The 27,046-nt window shown below is 38.9% G+C and overlaps 1 protein-coding gene across 1 annotated transcript; it reads left to right on the top strand.

Annotated features, from left to right (window-relative positions):
- The first annotated feature begins 1,433 nt into the window (after nucleotides 1-1,433).
- Nucleotides 1,434-24,519, top strand: RAB39A (RAB39A, member RAS oncogene family). Its single transcript, XM_059070374.2, has 2 exons — nucleotides 1,434-1,948; nucleotides 22,999-24,519. The coding sequence occupies exons 1-2, from the start codon at nucleotides 1,722-1,724 to the stop codon at nucleotides 23,423-23,425; spliced, it is 654 nt and encodes a 217-aa protein (XP_058926357.1). The 5' UTR covers nucleotides 1,434-1,721; the 3' UTR covers nucleotides 23,426-24,519.
- The last annotated feature ends 2,527 nt before the right edge of the window (nucleotides 24,520-27,046 follow it).

Consider the following 27,046-nt stretch of genomic DNA (forward strand, 5'->3'; position numbering starts at 1 on the left):
ATGCTTCTGACCAACTCTAGTAGAGTTGGTGAGAAGTCTGTCATTTGGCCATTCCTAACTGGAGGAGGACTGGAAGAAAGAGGACTGTGGTTTTAAGAGTTGGGTCAGCCAATCAGCTTTCAGCCAAAGAGTTTAATCAACAAAAGCTACTGAGAGGTGAAGAAGAATAACTAAAGATAGATGATGGGGTAGAGTAGGAGCAGATTTGGTAGTTAGAAAGTCCCTGGCGACATTATCAAAAGCAATGTCAGGGGTGTATTAGGCATGGAGAGGGCTGAAGACTAACTGGTGGGTTAGAAATGAGAATAGATGGTTCTTTTTTAATGTTTGAAAAGGAAAATATGGAAAAAGCAAAAATCTAAAGAAGAGGCATAATGGAGAAATGTTTTGCTTGGTTTCAGGATTGTGGATACTCGAGTATGTCCACTGGCTGAGCAGTACAAACTATTAGCAAGGGGGAGATTTGAGGTATGAATGGTATGAAATAAAGATCACTGTTAGAAAAAAGTTTTAAAAAGATGGGCGTCAGGGGATTAAACACTTCCTTCAAAACAATACCTCTTCTTCCAAAACAAGAAAGGAAGTAAGGATGAATAACAAAAGTATAAGTTTGCATGTGGGCATGAAAAAAAGTGGAATTGCTAAAATTCTACTTTGGCAAAAACATACTTTAAAACTGTTTAACTTTTAAAAGACAAATCTTGGATTCACTATTAACCAGTCAGAAGAGAGGCATGAGAAAGCAGTCAATCTCGCCAGAATTCAGCTGTGCTTTATTCAGATCCCTGACCAGGCATAAGCTAAGGAGAGACTACTTCAGGATTTTTCCGGCATGTATAACGGAGACGGAAGCTCCCATTCTTCCGAGAAGAAAGGGAGCTTTTATGAACATCTCAACATTTCATTTCCTTTCCTCTCCTTCCCGCGCTGAAGGGCCCTAGAGACAATGGAGGCGATTGGCATTTTTCTCACTCTTCCGTAGTACTGAAAGCAGTGAGGAAGAAATGGTGGTGGCAGAAGCAATGGCCAAAGCCCTTGCTAGAAGCATCCAGAACTTTCTCTGCAAATTTATTTCGATTCTGCTCTCAACTCCTTCACATTAGAACGCCTCGGAGGTGGCAATCAACAAGGCTAGAGAGCAGAAAGCCGCCAACCGAAATCTGGTTAAATAACGGTGGTCACAAAACTGGTAAAATCGATAAAAGAGGAAACAACAACAGTGACCCAGGTTACGGCCCCCGCGTTTTCCAAAATTAGAGCCGGAATTGGACAAGCCCGCCCTGACGCCCGTAAGAAAATGATTCTCACTTTTCATTGGCTGACCCTCCAAGAGTTGAGACCTTGCTTCACTTTCATTGGTTGATGCTGCTGTCACGTCCTTTCGCCACACCCACTTTCCCGTCGGCGCCCAGTGAGCTTGGGGGAAAGTGATTTACAGAGGTCGGGGGCGGGAGTCCGCGAGCAACTAGACTGTTTCCCCCCACCCCTCGCCACGGCCTCTGCTCCGCCCCCTGGCCCGAGGGCCCGCCCCTGGCCCTGCCGGGCCCCGCCTCTCCCTCCAGAGAGGGCGGGGACCAGGCGGCGGCCGAAGCCGCAGGAATATGCTGGAAGCCGGCAAGCGGGCGCCCGGGAGGTGCTGAAGGGACAGTTCCCGCCGCCTTACTTGCCCCGCAGCGGGTGAGTGGGTGGGGCGGCCCTAGAGCCAGCTGGGCACGTGAGCGATGGAGACCATCTGGATCTACCAGTTCCGCCTCATCGTGATCGGGGACTCCACAGTGGGCAAGTCGTGCCTCCTGCACCGCTTCACTCAGGGCCGGTTTCCCGGGTTGCGCTCCCCAGCCTGCGACCCCACCGTCGGCGTGGACTTCTTCTCCCGCCTGCTAGAGATCGAGCCGGGCAAAAGGATCAAGCTGCAGCTCTGGGACACGGCGGGACAGGAGCGGTTCAGGTAGGGCCGCCGGCGCTGGGACCCCAGGGACCGCGCCGCCCCCTCCATCCGCCTGGGGCACCTTCCCCAAGCGTCGGCCGCACAGGCCAGTGTCGGGAGAAGCTCTGGCCCTTCCTCTCGAAAGTGCAAACACTATATTCTCTCTTCCCCTTTGCCCCTCCTCTTCCAGGGACGACTTCCTCCTCCGCAGTTTCTCACTTCTTTCTTTGGCTCCCATTTCCTGCGCCCCCTTTCCGTCTTTCCTTTCCCGCCTGAGCCCAGGTCACCCTCACCAGCCCCCTCTTCCCCAGCTCTCTACCCCTGCTAGTATTTTTATCCCCAACTCTTCAGCTCCCCTGCTGCCTTCTCCCCAAACTCAGTGTCCCTCGCTGTACACACCCTGACCTGGCCACTCTCCTCCAAGCTCCCGTTTTCATCCCCTGACGGAGCGGCTTCTCATCTACGCGGCCCAGGAGAACTGCATATAAGCGTTCCCAGATTCGTGATTGATCCATTTAGCTTCACAGCAAGCAGTGCTCCAACCCAGATTACTGCATGAGCTCATTGGGCATCGTTCAGAGGGAGATGATGAATGCGGTAATGGTCTGAACACCTCACAGCACCGAATGTGGTCATCAGAAATACTGGGCCAGGACACGTGGAAATGTGTCTTGTACAGCAACTAGATGTAACATCAGGGACACAGGCACAGCAGAGGAGTTTTTTTTGTTGTTTTTAAGGGTTGAGTTGTCTTTAGAAGTTTGTCATCATTGGTGCTTTGGTGAAGAAAAGAGAGATGTACATACTGAGATTTGTTAGGAACTTTTCCTTTATTTTATTTATAATAGGTACTTAACGTTCCAGAGTGACAGAAAATACTGCATAGAGAAGGAGGGATCCAAAACTAAACGTAAATTGTATGCATTTCCTAGATATTTAAGATTTAACCAGATATGAAGCACATTTTAAATTTCTAGGATTCAAGGAATTTTTTTAGAGGCAAGTAGGGACCTGATATATTGTAGTGTTTGGGGCTTTTTTAAGGTTGCATTATCAACTGGAACTCATTAAAGCAAGCATTTTGTAGTCTTCAGCAAGTACTCTGTTTGTGAAATAGAGTACTTATTGACGGGATTTCCCAAACATGGCTTCCCCTCACCCCAGCCAGCATCCATTCTGAATAAGATCAGTCTACTTCTGTGAGAATGTTCCAACATTTAAAGTTTTGGCTTCCATTCCCAGCTATGACACTGATTCATAGAGATAAGTGAACTGCTTAGCTTGCTTATACCATAGTTTTCCAATGTGTAAAGTGGAAAGATAGTAAGGCCAGCCCTTTAGAGAAGTGTTAAAGGTTATTGATTTGAATTGTACAATACCTAGAATTCCATGAAGAAAATTTTTTTTCAAGAAGCCTCCTTTAAAATAATTTTTCAGGGGTTTCCCTGGTGGCACAGTGGTTGAGAGTCCGCCTGCTGATGCAGGGGACGCAGGATCGTGCCCCGGTCCGGGAGGATCCCACGTGCCGCGGAGCGGCTAGGCCCGTGAGCCATGGCCGCTGAGCCTGCGCGTCCGGAGCCTGTGCTCCGCAGCCGGAGAGGCCACGGCAGTGAGAGGCCCGCATACCACACACACAAAAAAAATAAATAAAATAAAATAATTTTTCAAACTCTGATTCCTCATCTGTAAAATGGAGTCATTATGATCTCTAAGATTCATTGCAGTTTTACCATTATAAGATAGACTGCAAATTCATTCACTTGTGATCTCAATTAGAGATGAACTTTAAGATATTTCATGGTCAGAAAATAGCATTTATTAATAGCTCTTGCTCTACCCTCTAAAGTGAAAGTAATAAAAACATGTTCTTTATACCTTAAACTTCTAGCAACTACTGATAATTGCAGCTACAAGAAACATAGGTAGTAAAATCTTGTGTCTAAAATTCTTTCCTTAAAAACTTTTTGACAAGAAAGTAAGGGATGATTAATTTGTTAGATTTTAAAGACGTTTTCTGTTAAATATATCATTTTTTTATTGCCTTTAAGAAGAATGTAAATTGATTTTATATACACTATTAAAACCAGACAGTAACTCTCTCATAATAATGCAAGGACATTTAGGGAATGTTTACTGACAATGAGTCATACTTTATTTTGCTTGGCTCTTTACCAAAGATGTATTCCTAAATACATACATATTTCAGTAGCTGCTTCCAAATACTTGCTTTTCTCTCATTTAGCAGAATGTTTCTCCATAAAATTGCATTTAAAACAATTAATGTTAAATCATTCTGTACCTTCCTCTAAGAAAATACTGATACTTATTTTGAATAAGCACATTTGTTTCATAGAAAGGTACTATACAGTTCATGAATATATAGTTCTGTCATTAGTTATAATTATACCATTAGGAATTTGTGGAAAACATCCTATTTGGAGGTTTATTGGTGATTAGATATAAACTAACAAAAAGAAACCTACTTTAGACATTCAGGGTATAGCTTAAAAGCATAAACAAATATGTTACAGAGCAACAAAATAGTGAGCTGATGATTATGACATAAGTAGCCTTAGTTATCTTTTTTTTACCCAGCTTTATTGAGGTATAATTGACAAATAAAGCCTTAGCTTTCGAAGTTCAGATAATACATGCTAGTAGTCAATAACTACTTACAAAAAATAAAAAGGAACAAAATCAAAGTGAAGAAGGTTTAGAAAAATGATGAATATGTGAGCATCTGTAAATTGTAGCTTAACACTCAGTTGTTAAGTTTTTATTATTAACACTGTTTTAGTCAGGATAAATGTTAAATTGCTGTATTAAGGATACTTAAAATTACAGTGCCTTCATTAACAATAGTTTATTTCTCTCTTGTATAACAGTCTCAAGGTAAGTAGTCCAAGTTGTTGGAGTGGCCTGCTCCAGGCCATCATTCAAGTACCTTCTCTCTTAGTTTTCTGCCATCCCTAGGACATTATCTTCTTCTGTGTGAACAAAGCTGGGTTGCAGGCACACTGTGTGCCAGTTCCAGGGGAGGGGAAAGTAAAGATCTAAATCAAGTAATGTTTCTTCTAAGCAAGTGAGGCCAATGTGGTGCAGATCACTTCAGCTCTCAATTCAGTGAAGAGAAATTAGTTACAAGGCCACATTTACACGGGGCTACCATGTGCCTAGGAAAAAGGGAAGATGGATTTGGCACTGTGGGCATTGGGGGGAAACTAGCAGTCACCACTTTTGTTTTTTAATCATCATAGTGGAAGAAGTTTAGCAGGAAAGGAAACAAGAATATTGCTTAACAGCGTTAATAAGGATAAGTAAGTGTAAATAAGGCTAGAAATATAGAGAGCACCAAATGTAAGAATATAAATTTGGAATTTTTCCCATGAAAAGCACTTAAAGCAATATGAAGATAAAATGAGATAAAGAAAAAGCAACATTAGCTGTAGGGATAGAAAACCTGAAGCTTCAAGCCAGATTTGGCCTTTTATTTCCTGTTGTATGGCCTTGGGGGTATTACAGTTACAGCCACTGGTTGTAAAGTTCAGAGAATAATGTCGTCCTAGTGTAGTGCTTCTCAAAGCGTGTTCTGCAGAACACTTATACCTTCTGATTCTTTTTAAAGGATGGGTTCTGTAATCAGATAAGCTTGGAAATTCCTATATTCCATTTCTCTCTTAGAAATTCATATCAAAGACTCCAAGAAGTATTGAGCAAAGAAACCTGTTTAACTTTGATTAAACTAGCATTTCCACCATTTATTTTAGGGGCTATTCTAAAAACATGAAAATCTATGATAAGTAGTGTTCTTAGTAGTATAATTTGGGGAAAGCTCCCTTGATGAATTGCTTTAGTCACATTCTTTGAGCAGAGCCAACTAAACTTTTGAAGTTTGGAGCAATGGAAAACGTGCAGACATTAGTTAACCAGCTAATGGGCTGGTTACAGCTAAAGGGCTGTTAGCAGTAATTGCTATAAAAGGGACAGCCTCCCCTGCCCCCCTAAAAATCTGAAGGTGACCTGTAACTAATACCACTTAATGTCCTGGGCCTCTCCCTAACTCTCTGCCTGCCTTTTCATCTCTTTTCCTCTAGCTCCTCTTCTACTGTGTATGTTTCTCTTCCTTATGTGTCTTACCCTTCCTTAAACTTCTTCTTTTTATTTTTCCTTTACCCCTTTCATATATCAGTCCCTACTCATAGTTTCCTCCCACCTTCTGTCTTTTCCTCTCCTTCCTTTTTATTTTAATATGTCTTTTACGCTCTCATTTCTTTTTAACTTATTCTCCTTATTTACCCTCTGCCTCCCTTTTGTCTCTGTTTTCTTCTCTTCCCCTTCAAAACATTCATATGAAGTAAATGTTTAAAAGTGGTTTAATTTATGTTCTCCATTCATAATTTTAGAAGTAAGCAACATGAACATTTTATATTTCTCCTTAAGGTATCTTTTAAGATTCCTAAACTAAATAGGTTTTGTTTTTTGTTTTTTTTCAAAAGGACCCTTACTTGATCCCCAGTCTCCTTACTGTGGTTCATGATCTTCAATAGAAAAAGATTTTCTGATAGTGGATTGGTGGGTTCATATTGCATAGGTAACAGAGCAGAGATTGTCCACAATTAAGTCCCATAATCGTTGCAGTCTACTGTAGTTCCAAATTATTAGAAACAATAGAAAGCTAGACTATATTTGTATTGAGTAATCTGATAATATACTGTCTTGGTTAAAGTTATTTGTGTTGTAAGTAACAGAAATATAACCAAATTAGTTTAGATATAAGGGATAAATTATAAATGATACAGAGCTCATGAAAGACAAAAATCTCACTGAACATACAAGTGTCTGAAAATATGGAAGCTCTAATTACAAGAGTTTGTGGATTTTCTCTCTAGTCTATTTCCATTATCCAATGCTGTCAGCTCCCAACTGTCTCAGTCTCTGAGCCTCTTATTCAAATTCTTGAAAGAAAAAATCTCATTGGCTATTTGATTGGCCAGTGAATCAGCTCCCCCAGGGTCCAGTTATTAAGATAATATATACATAAAATACAAAGGGATTATAATACAAATATCCCAGGTATGCATTATGGGTCATCCAATGCAAATGAATCCGTAAGGGTCTACTTTTTGGGAAAGAGAAATTCACAAAAGAAGGAAGTGAGCAGTCACCCCAAAAAGTATCTACTTTATGGAGTTTCAGAGTAAAACTATATGTAAGAAGGAGCCAGCATCATTTCTAACAAGTGTAGCAGAATGTGGAAAGATGATCTGTGTAGCCAAATGTATTTTTATATGATAAAAGTTATTTTCACTGTCCACTCAGAGCATTCAGACCATTTTGAGTGATTGTATGGTCAGTACAGTTAAGAAGCTAGCCAATAATTTCAAAAACCTGTGATTATTTTTCTTAATTTCTTTTTTCTTCAATGAATCAATTGATTTCGCACCTATAGCCACGGCCTCAATGACATATTGCTATATGAAGGTGATTATACATTCTGACTATTTAGTAACTAAATATTGTAAATAGACTAAATATTGTACTCCAATGTTTGAAGTCCCTAGGCCAGCAGCAGGCAAAATTGCAAAGTAGGTAAAACTCATTCTTGGGGACTTTGGGGCTTTCCTACTTTTCTTTCCTTCTGTTTTTGGATAGTAGGACCTTGACCTATCCTTCACTTCTATTTTCTCTGGCATCTCAGTTGAAAAGCCATCCTTACTACTCCATCTTAGCTTCAGAGAGAGAAGTAGCTAGATGACCAAGAGACACAAAATTATTAAAACTTAATAAGGGTTCTGACAGGAGTATTTCTATTCTAAAAGAGGATGACCACCTAGGAGGTAACACCTCATCTTGAAGTAACATTTCCCTGTTGGCAGAGTTATGGATCTATGGCTGATGGGTGTTGGAGTTTCCTCTCATCATGCTGCATTGATGACCACCTATTCTGACAGGTTGGCTCCACATTTAGCTTTCAAAGAAAGGGCTAGAAAAAAATTAGAGATAATGTTGCTAGTACATGAATCACTCAGTAAAAATTTTCACATGAAGAAAAGTACTTTGCTCAGTCTGAGAGAAAGAGAGAAGAAATTTCTAGCCATTGTCAGTCAGTTTGGTTAGCATACAAAGATTTCTTAACAACTTAGCCTCCATGGCCATGTTAAAGTTTAAAGAGCAACTTCTTGGAATGATCTGAGACTGTTTATCTTGGGGTTTTAAGAGCCAGTTATTCTTTTTTTTTTTTTTGCTGTACGCGGGCCTCTCACCGCTGTGGCCTCTCCCGCTGTGGAGCACAGGCTCTGGACGCACAGGCCCAGCGGCCATGGCTCACGGACCCAGCCGCTCTGCGGCATGTGGGATCCTCCCGGACCGGAGCACGAACCCGTGGACCCTGCATCGGCAGGCGGACTGTCAACCACTGCGCCACCAGGGAAGCCTGAGCCAGTTATTCTTATCCTAGCTGAGTTAGAAGGGAATCTGCATTCTTTCAGTCTGCTCTGTCAAGCAGTGAAAAAGAAAGGTGAACCACTCAACTAATACTGAGGTATACAGACACACACACACACACACACACACATACACACAACAGAGAACATCAGATTTTAGTTTATTAAGATATTTTCATTCTTTCTAAAGTGAAATACCTACAAAGCCTGTACTTTATGATACTAATATATCTGCCTCCAAATGTCAGTAACTTTTAATCAATTCTGACACTATATAATTCAGGAAAGTTCATTTAAAAATTATTACCCCACACAATCTACCTAGCTTATCAAGAAACAAATATTATTAAAACCCATTGTTTTCTGAAAAGAATCACTTTGTGTAATGAAGTACGTTCTGACCTGTAGGAGTTCCAGAACAGAGGTCCAATATGTTTTAAATTTAAAACTATATTTTTAGTTTAAGCTGTGAAAGAGTTTCAAAATACAGATAGTAGTTCTGTATACAAGCATGACTGAGTAAATGTCGATGGCTAACTGGCATATTATTTTATTTTGGTTTAAAATCTTAGTGTTCTTTTAAGCATTCTTGAAACGTACTGAAGTTTTTTTCTATCTCCTTCCTATGGTGATAATTCATTTTTCATTTAGGAACAATATGCTAAATAAAATTATTTTATTACTGGCAGTAAGTCCTTAAGACCATCCACTGATATCAATAGCTAGGATATAAAGAAACCATCAAAAATATCTCAATGCCAAAAAAATGTTGAGGTAAGGGAACAGAGACTTCTCTCGTAGGTTTATTTCTACTTCACTGGTATAGTGAGTGCATCAGAGGCACCTGAGAAAGGTCTTTATCAAGCCATGCCCCAAAATTCATCAGTGACTTTTCTTGGCAAAATGTTATCCTTCTCTATGCCTATTCTTTCCTCTGCTTTTTGTATAATTGGTCAAAATCTCTGCTTAAATTATCTTCCTGTACTAGGAACGTTAAGTGGTTTTTCTTCTGATTCTTTAGCCTTTCCAAATGTATTTCCATCTCATAGGACTTAGTGTGATATGGCTTCAAATGGATAAGGCTGAAGGACAGCCTTAATCACAGACTCCTGCCTCAGAAATACTAAAGAATAGTGTGTGGCCCAAACTGAACCCTCATCTCTAAGAAGAGATCAAGAGAGAATACTGCAAATGGGAGTTAGATACTAAGAACTTCCTGGCTATAAGAGAAGGCATTATGAAGAATGATTATAGATTCTCAAATTCTAGGCATTGCCTATCATTTTTCTTCAGAGTAGCATTTTTCAAAGTAATAGGTGTAATATGAGTAAAAGTTTCCTTGATCAAATAGTTTTGGAAGTGCTGGGTTGTTACCAGATTTCTCAGAGCTTTTAATATACTAATATCCTAATATACTTTGTAAAGCCCAAGACAGATTATGGTATTTCCCAACCCAGAGTCCTTTTACAAAGAACCAATAGATGGAAACCAATAGGAACCAATAGATGGAAAGATTAGAGCACTTTAGGAGCCAATACTTAAAAGAAAAATTGTAGGCAATTCCTTAAATTTTAGGAGTATATTTGAGAACCTCTCATGGTTTCTTCTCTCATATGATTCTCTGTCTCTTGCTGGTGCTTCTGAATGACTCCGTCAGGTCTCGCTTTTAAAACACTTGGTTACTATATTTTAGGGCAAGATCTAATCAGATCAATAGACTCTAGAGAATCCCTTGGTTTTTGTCCCCTCATTCAAAACTAAAAGGTTTCTCCTCTTGCCTGACTTCTAGGCACTTGTCAGTTTTACACAGATCATGCAATATCATTAGTACTTGTTTTAAGGGCTAGAGAAAGGCTATGGGATTAGGAAATCAAAAGTTAATGAAGCAGGGCTTCCCTGGTGGCGCAGTGGGTGAGAGTCCACCTGCCGATGCAGGGACATGGGTTCGTGCCCCGGTCTGGGAAGATCCCACATGCCGCGGAGCGGCTAGGCCCGTGAGCCATGGCCGCTGAGCCTGTGCGTCTAGAGCCTGTGCTCCGCAACGGAAGAGGCCACAGCGGTGAGAGGCCCGCGTACTGCAAAAAAATAAAAATAAATTAAAAAAAAAAGTGGAAGAGCAGGTATAACTAATTGTATAGGAGAGGACTATTGGAGGCGAGGAAAAAAATTAGTGAGGGATGAATTGAAAACAGAATCCAAGAAAGCAAGGGGGGAGAAGACACATGAAAGAAACTACAGAGATTAACATTCTGGCATTTTGGTACAACCATAGGACTGGGAAGAAACAGATGGATGGATCTGGTACAACAGTCCCTTTATTTATTTACTTATTTATTTACTTACTTACTTACTTACATTGGCTGCACTGGGTCTTAGTTGCGGCACACAGGATCTTCATTGCGGCATGTGGGCTTCTTAGTTTTGGCGTGCGGACTCCTAGTTGCGGTGTGCGGGCTTCTTAGTTTTGGCATGCGGACTTCTTAGTTGCAGCATGTGGATCTTAGTTGTCTCGTGCAGACTTCTTAGTTGCAGCATGCAAACTCTTAGTTGCGGCATGTGAATTCTCAGTTGCAGCATGCATGCAGGATCTAGTTCCCCGACCAGAGATTGAACCCCAGCCCCCAACATTGGGAGCTTGGAGTCTTTTTTATTTTTAATAAATTTATTTATTTGTTTTATATTTTATTTTTGGCTGTGCTGGGTCTTCATTGCTTCATGAGAGCTTTCTCTAGTTGCGGTGAGCGGGGGCTATTCTTTGTTGTGCTGTGCAGGCTTCTTATTGTGGTGGCTTCTCTTGTTGCAGAGCAAGGCTCTAGGCACGAGGGCTTCAGTAGTTGTGGCACACAGGCTCAGTAGTTGCAGCTCGTGCGCACTAGAGTGCAGGCTCTATAGTTGTGGCACACAGGCTTAGTTACTCCACGGCATGTGGGATCTTCCCGGACCAGGGCTTGAACTCATATCCCCTGCATTGGCAGGCAGATTCTTAACCACTGTGCCACCAGGGGAGTCTAGGAGCTTGCAGTCGTACCCACTGGACCACCAGGGAAGTCCCAACAGTCTCATTTATAAAATGATAGAATTAATGTCCAGAGAGTCTTTGACTTGCCCGAGGCCTTATCATTTGTTAGTGGTTTGCATAAGAGCCTAATTCTCTTAACTCCTCTGTTCAGTGCTCTTTCTGCTGCATCAGGCCTCCTGGCATGGTTGAAAAGAGTTTTATTGGCACATTGTGTACTTTATCCTGAAAAATATTCTGTTTGCAGGCAACCCCACCCCCATTCCCATCTCTGTAGATCCAAGTTAATTATTGTGTCTGCTCAAACAATTATTTTTCGGCTATATTCAGAAACAAAAGGAGAAATAGCTTTACACAATAGAAGCAGTACTGATAACTCACAGCAAAACTTGTGGCTGCAGTGACAATCAATTCTCCCCTCCATGCAGTACTCAGTGACTGCACTGCTACACTTAGTAACAGGAATGAACCCAGCCCACTGCAGTGGAGAAATTTATATGAAGTCTTTTGCCTTGTTAGACAAGGAGAGATGTTGGGTATTAGGCAAAGCTACAAGCAAATACTGCCTATGGTGTCGTAAAGTTTCAAAAGTACTGTGAAGTAGTTTTCCATTTTTTTCTAGAGAAACTGAAATCAGGATTATGATTTATGTGTGGAAATCTATGCATTTATTTAGATTAACTGTATACCAGGCACTAGATGCAAAAATAGATATAAAAATAAATAAGATATAGTCTCACATTCAAGGTCCATGCTGTCTCTATACTGGGTAGAGTACAGACTATTATTGCTATAACAGAGACTGACCAAATATATTACCTTAAATAATACAGAACTTTGTTTCTCTCTCCCCTATGTTAATAGTCCAGAGTGAGCAGTTCTGGACTATCCAGGTGGCTGTGCCTCAACATCAGTTTCCAGGGTTTTCCAGTCATTGCCATTTCCTAACAAGCAAGAAGGAGAAAGAGGAAGCCCAGGGCAAATGGCGTCTTCAAGCAGATGAACCTCAGACTGCACACATAACTTATCATGTCCCATCGATCCAAACTTAGTGATATGCCAAAACTAACTGTAAGAAAGCTGGGGGATATAGTTTCTATATGAGTTGCTATGTACAAGCTAAACTCATGGAGTTCTATTACTAAAGGAAGACAGGGAGAATAGACACTGGGGGACAATTAGAGATCTTTCTCACAGACTCACAGCAAAGAAAGATAAGTAATTGGAATAAAGGCTAGTAAGTACTAAAATAAGTTCTAGTGGCAGAACAAAGGGAGGAATTGTCATCTGTGTGTAGGGTTAGGGCTAGTTTCAGAGGATGTATCCAAAAGAACGTGGTCCTTGATGCTGGGACATGAAGGATATGTCAGTAGTAAGAGAAATAACAATAAGAAATAATAACAATTTAAAAAGAAGTGGCTTCCAGTAATGATAGCAGATTGAACACCTATGCCTATTTTAGCTTTTTTTCCTGAAACCTCACTAAAGTGACAATAGTTTTATTTTTTAACCATAAATCCTAGCAAGGAGAATAGGTAAGGAGACAATAGGAAAAAAATTTTGGAAATAAGAAAGCAGATGGAGGAATGGTAAATGAATTAGCAGATTAAAGAAAATTGGCTTCTAAGATAGGGGTTGGAAAAAGCTAAAGACCAAACCAGTATATATCATTGAATCCCCTAAAGATTCAGGAAATGGTGACACCAGATACTTCTGAAGTGGGAATGCTAAAATAAGGATCATTGGTTGTCAGTCTGTTTAAGAAAGACTGGATCCTCACATCCCCTCCACCATTCTACACACCAGGTGACTTCCTCTCCCCCCACATTAGCAAAAAACTAGAAATTTATTCTTTGAAAAGAGTTAAGCATAGAGTCTCTTACTGGAAGCATCAGGCATAATTGAGGTTGGTGTCCCTTATTAAAAGTAAGGGCTTTAAGTGAATGTATGCATGTTGTATGCTAAGACTGTCTAGCCCTATTCCCTATCTTAGCTCCCAGAATGCTAGTAATCAGACCTTCACCCTTCAAACAGGACATTGGTGAAATCATTTCTGATGAATCTGATCAGGCCAAGAAGAAAGACTTAAGAGACCAACATTAGAGTTTCTTCAACTAAATGATCCAGCTTGATCATCTTATGAGTGAGGCTATTAGTCTCAATGAAAGATTACAAGAAATACTAGTAAATCTGTAACATGAAACCTAGAGACCAAAATAAACAGAAGCCAAAAGCAACCAGAAAAACAAAGTTAATAAGGGAGAAGGGAATGTTTAAAAAAACAACCCTCCCAAAAAAACCCTGTCCTTAATCTTCTCAGAGAGATAGTGGGAAAGTATTTAATCATAAAAGAAGAACAAGGTACTATTTTTTCAAAAGAATATTCTAAGAACAAAAGACCTTTTGGAAACACAATAGAAAAAAATAGAACAATATAAAGTTGGGGAAATCTCTCAAAAAGTAGGACAAAAAGACAAAGACTTAGAAAATAGGAAAAAAATATATATATTTTTAAATTAGAGGACTAGTCCAAAAGGTTCAATAAAAAAGTAACAGGCATTCCAGAAAAATGGAACAGAAAAAACAGAGGTGAGAAATCATCAGTGAAGCAATTCAAAAAAAATTCCTAGATTTAGGAAGGGACCTGAGTTTTCAGATTGGAAGGGTCCAGCACAATAGATGAAAGTAGGCACATTCTAAGGGACATCATCACGGAATTCTAAACACTAGGGCCACAGAGAAGTTCCTACAAACTTCTGGGGTGGGGTGGGGGAGGATGTGGATAAAAGGTCACATAAAAAAGATCAGGAATCAGATTGACTTCAGACTTCCTGAAAACAACAGTTGAAGCTAGAAGACAATGGAGAGACTTCAAAATTCTGAAAGAATTTTGTATCTGACCAAACTGTCATTCAACTATGAAAGAAGAATAAAAATATGCAAGACTTCAAAATATTACCTCATGCATCTTTTTTTCCCCCTCATGAATCTTTCTTAGGAAGCTACTTGATTATGTGCTCTATAGACACACACACAGACACAGACAAACACATATGTGCATAAAAGAATAAACCAAGAATGAAGACATGGACTATGAGGAGCAGGAGATTTACCCCTGAAGAAAAGTGAAGGAAATGTCCAAGAAAATGGTGAAGGGAGATCATAGGATGCTATCTCTGCCACAGATACCAAGGACAACGAGGCCCGATTGGAGCAGGGCAGAAGACTGTAAGAGAGACCTCCTCAGGAAGATGAAATTGACAGAAAAGCTAACAGGAATAAACTTTTAAAAAAATGGCAACTGGCAGAGTTTGGGGTTAGGTTATTGAGGACTACTTGGAAATTTTAGCAAAAAGAAAAAGTAAGGAAGAAAAAGATGTGGTAGAGAATGTTCACTCATATCTGATGCTTCTTTTCTTCTGGACACACGGGAGGAATATATTTCCCTTCCCTCTTGCACTTAGAATCATTTGACTAATTCTAACCAGTGAATTTGAGCAGAACTCACATGTGGTAGTTTTAAAATACAGCCCAGACTTTTTAACATTCTTCCTATCAAGAGGTGGGTTGTTTCTTACTATAGCATAGCCTGGTCTATCTTGATTAATATGCAAGATAATTATTAACTCTAAGGAAAAGAAATCAGTTTATTCCAGGGCTCAACATTGAAAAGTATACATGGTCAGAATAACACAAATGCCAAGAAATGATCTTCCTAAAATTATGATATAACAGTACAGTTTTGGCAAGTTTCGGGAATGGGAAAAATAAGAATGTGTGGTAAGTGCACAGGCAACTGATGAAAACACAAACTTAGAAAAAGAATGAAAAAGAAGAACAGTCTATTCAACTGACTTGAAAATAAAAGCTGCATAATTTCAGACATAGAATGAAATGAGAAAAGGATAAACACCAGTATAAATTATAAATGTGGGTCTTCCCTGGTGGCGCAGTGGTTAAGAATCTGCCTGCCAATGCAGGGGACACAGGTTCGAGCCCTGGTCTGGGAAGATCCCACATGCTGTGGAGCAACTAAGCCCTCGAGCCACAACTACTCTAGCCTGCACACCTAGAGCCCCTGCTCTGCAACAAGAGAAGCCACCGCAATGAGAAGCCCACGCACCACAGCAAAGAGTAGCCCTCGCTCGCCACAACTAGAGAAAGCCCACATGCAGCAACGAAGACCTAACGCAGCCAAAAATAAATAAATAAATAAATAAATAATGTGGAGAGATATACAAATCACATGAAATGAAGCAATATTGAGAAAGTTGTATGGAAACAGAAGTCACAAAAATGGTAGGAGGATTATAACCCAAGAAAAATGTTCTTTAATTATGTTAAATCACATAATGCATTATGTTGTATGGAAAATAAAATAATCATGAGAAGCTGGTCATCATCTCATTTTTGTTCTGCAAAAGGATGCCAGAAATTGTCAGAATAAGTGCTAAAATCTTTTATATACTTTCTGGTACCATACCAAATAGAAAATAATTATCCTTCATTATCACCTTACAGACAAATAGTGAAGCTAGAAACATTTCTCATTAATTTCTAAATTATTTGGATTTTCACATTAACTTGTTCTGCCTTCCAGAATCCACTACAAAATACAATTTGAATTACTACCAATTTAACTACAGTAGTTCTTTAGAAAAAGTGGATGATTTCACCTTTATATTTATAGTGTGCACTGTTATTCAGCCCACTTCTCTTTTTGTTATTTAGCCCATTTCATGAATCCCTACTATAAATATCAAAAGGAGATAAGCTTTTTTGTATTTCCCTCTGTTATTCTCCCATTTGCTTAGCATTTGCATGTTGCCTGGGTACAGTCTTACAGAGTCTGAACTTATTAATTCAGTTGTTTATTTATTTACAACTCTCAGTAGGCCTCATGCATGCCCAATTCTGTTTTAGACACTAGGGATACAGCATTCCAAAAACAGTGACAAAAATTCTTGCTCTCGTGGAGCTTATCTCCTAATGGGAGGAGATGGGCTATAACCAAATAAGTTGGAAAAATTATATAGGACGTTAGAATGTGTTAATTACTATAGAGGAAAATAGAGGATAAAAGGTGAATAGAGCATGCTGGGGGTGATAAGAAGGCCTCACTATCATAAAATGATGATCCGTGGTAAAAGAAAAATATAAGATGGTCACAGGGGAATTGATTCACATATTCAAAGACAGAATATGGCCATTAGGTCTTGTCAGTATTACATATAGCCTCCACAACCACAGACTTGATTTTTAATGGAAAGACCCTGGAATTATACATAGAGAATTTTAATGTTTGTATGTATGAAAAAAGATATTCTAAGTTATAAGCCCCAAGTTTCAGAAGGCAAAGGCAGGGACTGTTAGAGTCAGTAATAATACAAGGAACAGGGAGACTTGTGTTTTAGTCTCTTGAAAGCAGTTCTAAGGGCCTGGATTCCAAGGCAAGTGAAGCAGGTAAACAAAGCATCAACACAGTGACTATTCCCAGAAGGGCAGTAGGCATGTAACATCATGGTGAAAAAAGGCACTCACAAGGCTAATGCATTCATAGGCTGCTTGCTGCCAACAGCCTTTGTCATCAAAGTACTTCCATCTTCTAAATACCTATTTGGCAATTGGCAAAGCCACAAGAAGGGCATTTCCAGTGGACCATCTGGCTCATTTTACCCAGGTAAGTCAGCAAGTGCTCTATGTTTTGTTGCTTTTTTAAGAGACCAGTGCATATCCTATAAAGTTCATAATAATAACATCTAAAATCTCTTCACACTTTCTGGTTTCATTGCCCATATATTAAGTAATTCTTTATAAATGTAAGCCAATTCCAGTGCTCTCATTTTCACTTGTCTATATATTATTTCAGGGAAAAAAATAGAAAAATTAAACAGTTTAAAATGTTTACATAAACAAGGCAACCATTTTTCTTTTCTATTCTAAAGCGAATATACATGTAAGAATAAACTTTGAGATGAATGGATAAAGAAAATGTGTTAAATACATACAGTTGAAAATTATTCAGCCATAAAAAAATGAAGGAAATCCTGTCATATGCTTACAACATGGATGAATCTTGGGGATGTTATGCTAAGTGAAATTGAGACAGGAGGGAAGCGGGCACACACTTTAAAGGTCACAACCTTTAAAAGAATGACATTGACTATACAACATAAACTGGCTAGAACCAAGTAGGCCCAAGATGGCAGAAGATTTGACTTCCAGTAGACCTTGAGCCTCATTATATGCTCATTGTAATGCCTTAGCATGCTAAACAACACACCCACAGGTGCCATGACAGTTCCGAGGCTGACCATAAAAGGCCAAAAAGTGGGCAGTGGTCCAATTCCTGGAAATCCCTGCCGCTTCCCCCAAAGAGTTGGAATAATCCACCCACTTGTTAGGCTATGCAATTATCCAACCCATAAAAACTAACCACTCCATATTTCAGGGCCTTGTGCCTTTTGAGATGGCCCACACTCTGCCTATATAGTGTGTATCTCCCAGAATAAACTTGCTTTCACTTTACTATGGCTCGCTCTTGAATTCTTTCCTGCACAAAGCCAAGGACCCTTACTTGGCAGCCTGTCCCAGGGACTCACCTGAGACCTGGGACAGGACTGACCTCTCACTCCCTATTTTCCTGCAACAAAATAAGCCAGTCACAGAGGGACAAATACTGCATGATTTCACTTATATGAGGTAACTACAGTAGTCAGACTCAAAGAAGCAGAAAGTAGAATGGTGGTTGCTTGGGGCTGAGGGGAGGGTAGGAAATGAGTTGTTGATCAATGGGAATGGAGTATCAGTCATGCAGAATGGAAAAGTTCTAGAGATCTGTGGTACAACTTTGTGCTTATGGTTAATAATACTGTATACTTAAAAATTGTTCAGAGGGTAAATCTCATCTGTTTTTTACCACAGTTTTTTTAAATGAAGGAATTTTGGCTTCATAAATTATGTTGAAATGTATAAAATGCGACTTTGTTTTGTATCATTCTTTTCCTACAAAATATCTGTAGCCTCTATCAACCAGGTCTTTGGTTGCCAGCAACAAAACCAACTTGAGGACGTTAATCAAAAATGAAAGTTACTGGAAGCATGTCTGCGTCCCAGAGACTTGACAGGATAGCAGGAAGGACCAGGCTTGAAATCAACCAAAAGATCCCAGAAGTTGTGGGCAGCAAGGACCACAGGAGGCCAGTGTGGTCCCCATTGATACTGTTGCCCCTTTTTTGCCTGTTCACCCACTGACATAAGAAGCCCCAAATGGACAATTGGCAGTCTCAGCTACTAATTCAATAGAAGCATCACGAGGTTCTCTAGTGAAAGCATTTCTCCCTTGGATACTAAAACCTTTATATCAGCAGAGTTCAGAGTCACAGGAATTAGAAGCAACAAAAAATTTTAGTGACTCATTAAGTGTAATTGCAAGAGGTACCATCACCCCACTTTTACCCTTTGTTTCCCATACCACAGCATCTATTCATGGGGAAAAAACCACCACCTACTGCATTACTCACTAACTTAGAATGTATACATCCTGAAGAATCATGCTAAAATCTTACAGGGTGTCAACTCCTGGACATGAGCATAACTAAATCTTTTTTTTTTAATTGAAGTATAGTTGATTTACAATGTTGTGTTAGTTTCAGGAGTACAGCAAGGTGATTCAGTTTTATATATATGTATATATATGTATATGTATATATTCTTTTTCAGATTCTTTTCCATTAGAGGTTATTGTAATACATATTGAATATAGTTCCCTGTTCTATACAGTAGGTCCTTGTTGTTTATATATATTATATATATATGTGTGTGTATCTGTTAACATAACTGAATCTTAATAATCCATTCCACAGTTTTATAGGTGTATGCCTCTAGGTGATAGTGACATAAGATCAACGAATCCTATGGCATCAGCCCATTTCTTCCTCTGTTAACTGAAACCTTTGGTCTATAGCAAAGTGTGGGATACCATGACTTTGTATAAGGTATTCCATAAGTTCATGGATGGTAGTACTAGCATGGCTTGGGTCCACGTTAAATGTCTATTACAGTGAGGACATATCAGTGTCTCTGTGATGGTTTTCCCAGAGTAAGGTACCATATCCAAGGTGTCAGTAACTGCTGGAAAATTGGTATTAAGCAGTGATAGTTGAGGCAAGAGAAAGTCTGCTCAGCCCAGTCCCAGCCTCCTACCATGATTACTGTGAGTCCAAACTGGGATAAAAATACTGACTGATGACTATAGAACAGAACATTTAGTTTCACCAATTATTAGGAATTCTTTCAAAGAGGGGGCTTTTGGTGAGTATTCACATAGGATACAGTATTTTCATACTCAAGACCCACCCACACATGCCAAACCTCCTTATTATCCGTCTTCTGATTTTGTTTTTTCCAACATGCTAAACCCTTAGCTTCTGCTCGTGAATTCATGTAGATCCTTAACCTTCATCTCCCCATCTCTTCCTCTGGAAAAAGTACCACTAAAAGTTCCACAAATGGAAGGATTTCTCTTTTCCACTATTGAGTGGAGCAGACTGATGCCAGCATATTATTTAGAGCCATCTGTAAGGCAGACTTGAATTTTTTTTCCCCTTTAACTATAGGGAAATCCACATAAGGCCATAGGTTGAGAGGGTGCTGCAGAAGTAGACATGCTGGGTGCGTGAGCCTTGTTACTCTGGGTCCCCTCAGGTCCCACCCCTATTCCTGCCTATATATATGACTTCTGCTTGATGACAAAGTTCCTGCCTGGTGAATCAGAGAACCTAGCTCTTGATGAGCACTCAGATTGCACTGTCACCTGATGTTCAGGTGTCTAGTCTCAAAGCCAGGTTTTAAACCAAGAACCATTTCTCAAAAGTGTAATAGCTCATGACAAAGAGGACATGTCTATATTCTAAAATGTCACACCTGTAATTGTCCAGCGGAACTTTTCCTAGGCTTTCTTTAAATCATGTATTCATTCAGTGAGACTTTCAAAGCCCAGAAGGAAATAGCTATAAAATAACATGCAAAAGATGTCGTTGCTTATAAAGAATTGTTACTCATCATTCTTTACAACTCTTGGATTCTTTACAGGGAGGCCTATCTACCTTGTTTTTTTAGGGTCTGTTCCCTGCCTCCTTAAAATACCTTCAAGACCTTCTAAAGACCTAAGTGTCTCGACCCAAGAGAGGAAGCTCCAGAGAAAGATAGATGTTCCCTCATCATCTCTGTAAGACCTGCCTTTCAAGTTCCCTTTTTCAGTCTTGAAGGCCTGTCTCTTCCCCTAAATACCTGACAGCAGGGATGCCCAGTTGTTTTAGGGGAAACCCTGCCTTTTAGGACAACTAATTATGAATCTGAAGGCTAACCATATCAGAATTCTAAATCTAATATCCAGACACAAACTGGAGATCAAGTTATTATACAGAAAAAGGCAGATGTCCTATTAAGACCTTTTATTCCAACTAATTAATAAGGGCTGTTTTATAGAATGTTACATATACTTTGCTATAATTTTATTCTATAGAATGATTTGGCAACTGTGTTCCAAATATGTTTTCAAAATTAAATACAAAGTGCTAGAAAATATGGTATTTCCTACATGCCTCTGCCTAATAGACAAGCATTTCAATGTTGAATTTTTAACCACAAAAGCATGTTGTTTTAAATTATACTAATGGTAACTTAATTGCAGGGGGTCGATGGTAATGCAGACTTGGTGCTGAGTAAATGAAAGCTTTCAGTCTAATAACAGCCTTAATTAGGTTTCTCTTAAGACACTGCACATCTGTCTAAATTCACACATATATAGATGAGTAGCAAAACAATAACAAATTAATTATCCCTCAAAATTAAAAACACAGCAACAACTTAAATGAACTGCATTATTTGTAGCCTGCCAGTGATAGTGGGAGATTTTTTCTTACTGTCAACAACAGTATGGTACAGTAGTCCTTGAGAGAGGTGTTTTTTTTTAAGTAGTCGCTTGAGAACCTCTCTACCATGAATTCTGAGGAGAGGGGGAAGCAGAAGATATGGAAAGGGTAGGTAAACTTTCTTCAACAAGTGGTACTTGTGGTATCAGGTCACTGAACTGAGCTGTGATTTCAGCAATAAGGATAAAGAAGGTATGTAAAATTTGGAGAGTACCAAATAACACACTGGCCCTCCACAAAGATCTTTGGTGCCTCAGGCAAGTAACAGATGAACTTGCTTAAGGATGATCTCAATGCTTAAGATCACTGACAACTTGGGATAATTCCCTGTCGGTCCACTGGTTAGGACTCTGCGATTCCACTGCAGGGGGCCCCGGGTTTGATCCCTGGTCAGGGAACTAAGACCCCGTAAGCCACGCGGCGCCACCAAAAAAACACAAGATCACTGACAACTTGGAAACTGAGACACATATGTGATTTCTGGCTAATACAACATTTAACACTTTCCCTCTCTGATAAGATTAATTAATCCAATATAGCAAATATTAAATTACATCCATCACTGCCAGGCAGTTCTTAGATATATAGACAGAATATGTTTAACCCTCAAGGAGCTTTGAATTGAGTAGGAGACATACCAACAAACCCAATCAGCACATTATGAAAATTGATATAATCATAATGGCGGTATGCCAAAGGTTCAATGGAATTATAAGCAAGAGAAGTGCCTGAGAGAGGTAGAGGGGGAGAAAACAGTGACAGGTAAGGCTTCTTATATGACAGGATTTTTGAACTGACTCAAAGAAGAAATAGGAGTTTGCTGGCAAAAAAAAAAAAAAAAAAAGGTAGAAGACATTCTAGGTAGAGAAAACAACATATGTAAAGGCAAAAATATAAAACAGTATAGTCTTGGCTCCTTGCCTCATGATTCAGTCAGGAAACAAATGGCATACTGGAAAGGTTAATTGAAAAGAGTTTAATGAAGTGACTTTCCAGAAATGCGGGCAAGGTCAAAGGCACCAACAAACGATGGTGATGCATTCAGTAATAGCAACAGTGGGAAGCCATTAACGACCTGGCCAGAAGGGGCAAGGAAAGGAAATGAGATTGCCAGAACCTGGTGAAAGCCATAGCCATGGGAAAGGGGCTACCCAACAGGAACCTTGATCAGAAGAGACTAGATCTGTAGAGGCAAACAATCATAAGTACGCACATCTCAGATTCATATCCCACGTCTGAACAATTTCCTTTTTCTTGAATAGGTATAGCCCAGGACTAAACCTGTAACTGACATTACAAGTTTGCCCTTGTTTCTTCTTCCTTAACTGACAGAAAGAGGAGCCTGTTGATTTAAATGATAGGGAGAGATTCTTAAGATCTGGTCTGCTGTGCAACCTCTGCCCCACACCAAATCTTTTTGTGTGCCTGCTTTTAACCACAGTAATGTGATAATTATTCTATCAGATATTTAAAAATAAAAACAAGTAATCCTGAGTGTGAGATGACATGTAAGTGCTTATTTGTCTATTTTAAAATATCTACTTTAATGTCATTGGATGAAACTGGCTTGCATATTAGTTTCATAGAATTTTTTTGTTCACTTTGACACTTCATATTTGACTTATAAACTCTAGTTAAATCACATTAATTACAACCTTTTTTCTGTTTATTTTTCAGATCAATAACTCGATCTTATTACCGCAACTCGGTTGGTGGATTTTTAGTATTTGACATTACTAACCGACGATCTTTTGAACATGTGAAAGATTGGCTAGAAGAAGCAAAAATGTATGTACAGCCATTTCAGATTGTATTTCTGCTAGTGGGACATAAATGTGATTTAGCTTCACAACGTCAAGTTACAAGGGAAGAAGCTGAAAGACTGTCAGCAGACTATGGTATGAAGTATATAGAAACCTCAGCAAAAGATGCTACAAATGTTGAGGAATCCTTCACTATCTTGACAAGAGACATATATGAGCTTATTAAAAGGGGAGAAATTTGTATTCAGGATGGCTGGGAAGGGGTTAAAAGTGGTTTCGTTCCAAATACTGTGCATTCTTCTGAGGAAGCAGTAAAACCCAGGAAAGAGTGCTTCTGCTGACTTCATACATGCCAAAGAACCAAGAACGGATTGGGTGTCATTTCAGGATAAATACCAACATTAACAACAGAATGATGTGATGAAAGCATTTTAAAAAGTTATAAACCCATGCTAACACTATTTTGTAAGGTATTTGATTCAGAGCAATATGCTTACTTGTTAAACTACCAGATTGGTATTTTGCTAAATTATCAAGCAAAGCAGATGACTTTTTCTGGAAACTGGAGTATCTACATAATTGCCTCCATTCTCACTTTGTTAACATATAACTGACCATAATATCCAAATATGTCAATATTACTCATTTTTCTTGACAGTTTGAAATGGATGTTTTGTGCATATATAATCTGATTGAAAAGATTTTACCAGGAATTACATTCTCTAGTGTTAATTAATATTAATTCTCCCTTAATTTCACCTGAACATGAAAAGATAAGTTTTATATTAATTTTTGTTCTCTGATTTATTGCTCCTGAAAATTTTATGTTTTATAAAGATATCTAAGGATCCAAGCAAAAGGTTTTATTGCAAATATTTGTAAAAATAAAAATGAAGGATCACTATCAGCAAATGTTTTGTTGTTATAGTATACTGTCCTTATTTAGACAAGAACAACTTAGCCATTTTGTCCAGATTTTCAAATGTGTTGGTATAAAGCTAGCATAGTATTCTTTTGTAATTTAAAAAAAAATTCTCTCTGTTTTATAGCTAGTCCCATCTCTATCATATTTGCCAAATATTGCTTATTTTACTGGTCTTTCTAAAGGACAACATTTTGGTTTTATTTGTCAAGTTTACTACTTTTCTCCTCTATTTTTGACTTTCTTCTTGATTAATTTTGTCCTTCTACTCTTTTGGATTTACCTTGTTCTTTTTCTATGTCTACTGTCTATTTCCTGTAGCTTCAAGAGCCATTTTCAACAACTCAACGAGCTCTGCTGGCTGTGTCATGGCCACTTCATCATATGCCATTAAAACTGAATCTCATACACTGGGTGAAGACTCAGCAGCCTTACTTTGCTTTCAAAATTGTTCTATGGCCTTGGATCTGTCTTCTTCTCCTAAATTACAACTATCATCAGGGAAAATTCTACTGGGCCTCATGCTGCTTATAAGGCTTGCCTTTCCTGCAGCTTCATAATAAAAGAAAAACATTTCCACCCTTTTTTTTTTTTTTTTTTTTTTTTTTTGCTGTATGCGGGCCTCTCACTGTTGTGGCCTCTCCCGTTGCGGGGCACAGGCTCCGGACGCACAGGCCTAGCGGCCATGGCTCACGGGCTTAGTTGCTCCGCGGCATGTGGGATCTTCCCGGACCAGGGCACGAACCCGTGTCTCCTGCATCGGCAGGCGGATTCTCAACCACTGCGCCACCAGGGAAGCCCCCCACCCTTTTTTTTGATGTTGATTGAAAATTGAGCAACATTTCTTTGCACTGTATTCAAATCCCAAAATATAAGCAAGCCTTCATGAATATGGGCCCATGGAAATGTCATAATTTTAAACTATGTATGACCTTGAACAATATCCTTTCCAAATACTCCATGCTCCCCCTTTCTTCCTAGGTGTTCAGACTTTTTCATTCCTACAACATCTTTTACACATGGTCAAGCTCTTCCTCCCTTCCACTTCTGAGTATATATCCAAAGAAAACATCATCATTATTTGAAGAGATATCTGTACTCTCATGTTCATTGTAGCATTATTCACAAGAGCCAAGGTTTGGAAACAATCTAAGTGTCCATAGTAGATTATTGGATAAGGGAAATATGGTATATATATGCAACGGAATATTATTGAACCTTAAAAAAGAAGAAAATCCTATCATTTAAGACAACATGGATAAAACTGGAGGACACTATGCTAAGTGAAATAAGATAAAGACAAATAGTGCATGATGTCACTTATATGTGGACTCTAAAAAAATAACTAAATAAATCAAGTCTTCTTCCCTGGACATTTTCCTCAGCAGAAGCTAGCAACCTCTTCTATGAGTCTCATCTTTTTTAAATTGTTTGTACCAGATCACAACCCCAGGGAACCTATGTATTTACGGATGTATATCTAGATTATAGTGTACCGTTGTTCGTTTTCTTTGCAATTCATTCCTTCCACTTCTGGCATCAGAACCTCATTTTTCCTTTGGAGAAATCCTTGTGATTCAGGTAGGCTGTGTGTCTCTTCCCTAGGCTGTGTGACTTGGGCCTGGCTAGACACAGTGTTTTACATATACTCCATATGTCTTATGTACTTATTTCTCTGTTTTCCATGCTTTTCCCTCAAAATTTTAGTGTAGTTATCTTTTAATTGACATATGTAATACTTTATTTTGTTTGACTAAGGTACTGTTAAACTAATCTTCTGAGTGCTTAATTTCAGCTTTTTTAATTCTGGAATTTTCCTTTGGTTGCATTTCACAGATAATTTTTGCTTAAATTGTATATGTTGTCCTTTCTGAATACGTTAATCATAATTTTAAATAATAGTTTCATTGAGATATAATTTACTTTCCATATTATTTAAAGTGTACAATTTAATGTGTTCTGCATCTACCACCACAATCAATTGTAAAACTTTCATCCACCGCCCCCCCAAAGAAAAAGAATCTATTATAAGTCACTCACTCCCCCACTTATCCAAACACTAGGCAGTCACTAATATACTTTGTCTCTACAGATTTGCCTAGTCTGGACATTGTATACAAATGGAATCATACAATTACTTAGCATGTTTTCAAGGTTCATCCATGTTGTAGCATGTATCAGTACTTGATTTCTTTTTATGGCTGAGTAATATTCCATGGTGTGGATATTACTGTGTTTCATTTATCCATTCACAGTAAATGGCCATTTAGGTTAGCTCCACTTTGGGGCTCTTAAGAATAATGCTGCTGTGGTTGGATTTACATGCAAGTTTGCATGTCTAGAGTATGCATGTCTAGATTTGTTTTTTTAATTTATAGACTATTTTGGAGCAGTTTCTGGTTTACAGAAAAATTAAGCAGAAAGGAGATAGTTCTGATACCTCCTTACCTCTCTACCCAGTTTCCCCTATTACTAACATCTTACATTAGCGTAATATATTTGTTATAGTTAATGAACCAAATTGATACATGATTACTAACTAACGTCCATGCTTTACTTTAGACTTCACTCTTTGTTTTGTACATTATATGATTTTTGACAAATGTGCAATAACCTGTGTCCACCATTACAGAACCATACACAGGAATTTCTCTGCCATTAAAATTCCAGGCTTCACCATCCTTTTCTCCCTCCCCACAACCTCTGGCAACCACTGATCTCTTGGTTGTCTCCACACTTTGCCTTTCCTAAATTTCAAATAGCTGCAATCATATAATAGGCACGTAGCCTTTGCAGATTGGCTTTTTTTCACTTAGCAATATGCATTTAAGCTTCTTCCATGTCTTTTCATGGCTTCATAGCCTTTTCTTTTCATTAATGAATGCTATTCCTTTGTACGGATATACCATAGTTTGTTTATCCATTCACGTATTGAAAAACATCTTGGTTGATTTCAAGTTTTGGCAATTATTCAAGAAACTGTTATAAACATCCATGTGCAGGTTTTTTTGTGGACGTAACTTTTCATTTCCTATGGGTA

This window comes from Kogia breviceps, chromosome 7 (assembly GCF_026419965.1).
Source record: "Kogia breviceps isolate mKogBre1 chromosome 7, mKogBre1 haplotype 1, whole genome shotgun sequence".
In the NCBI taxonomy this organism is placed as follows: Eukaryota; Metazoa; Chordata; class Mammalia; order Artiodactyla; family Physeteridae; genus Kogia; species Kogia breviceps.

Coding starts and splice junctions, on each gene's coding strand:
- RAB39A (XM_059070374.2), top strand. CDS start 1,722: ATGGAGACCATCTGGATCTACCAGTTCCGCCTCATCGTGATCGGGGAC. Junction 1,949..22,998: donor GCGGGACAGGAGCGGTTCAG/GTAGGGCCGCCG, acceptor TTTATTTTTCAG/ATCAATAACTCGATCTTATT.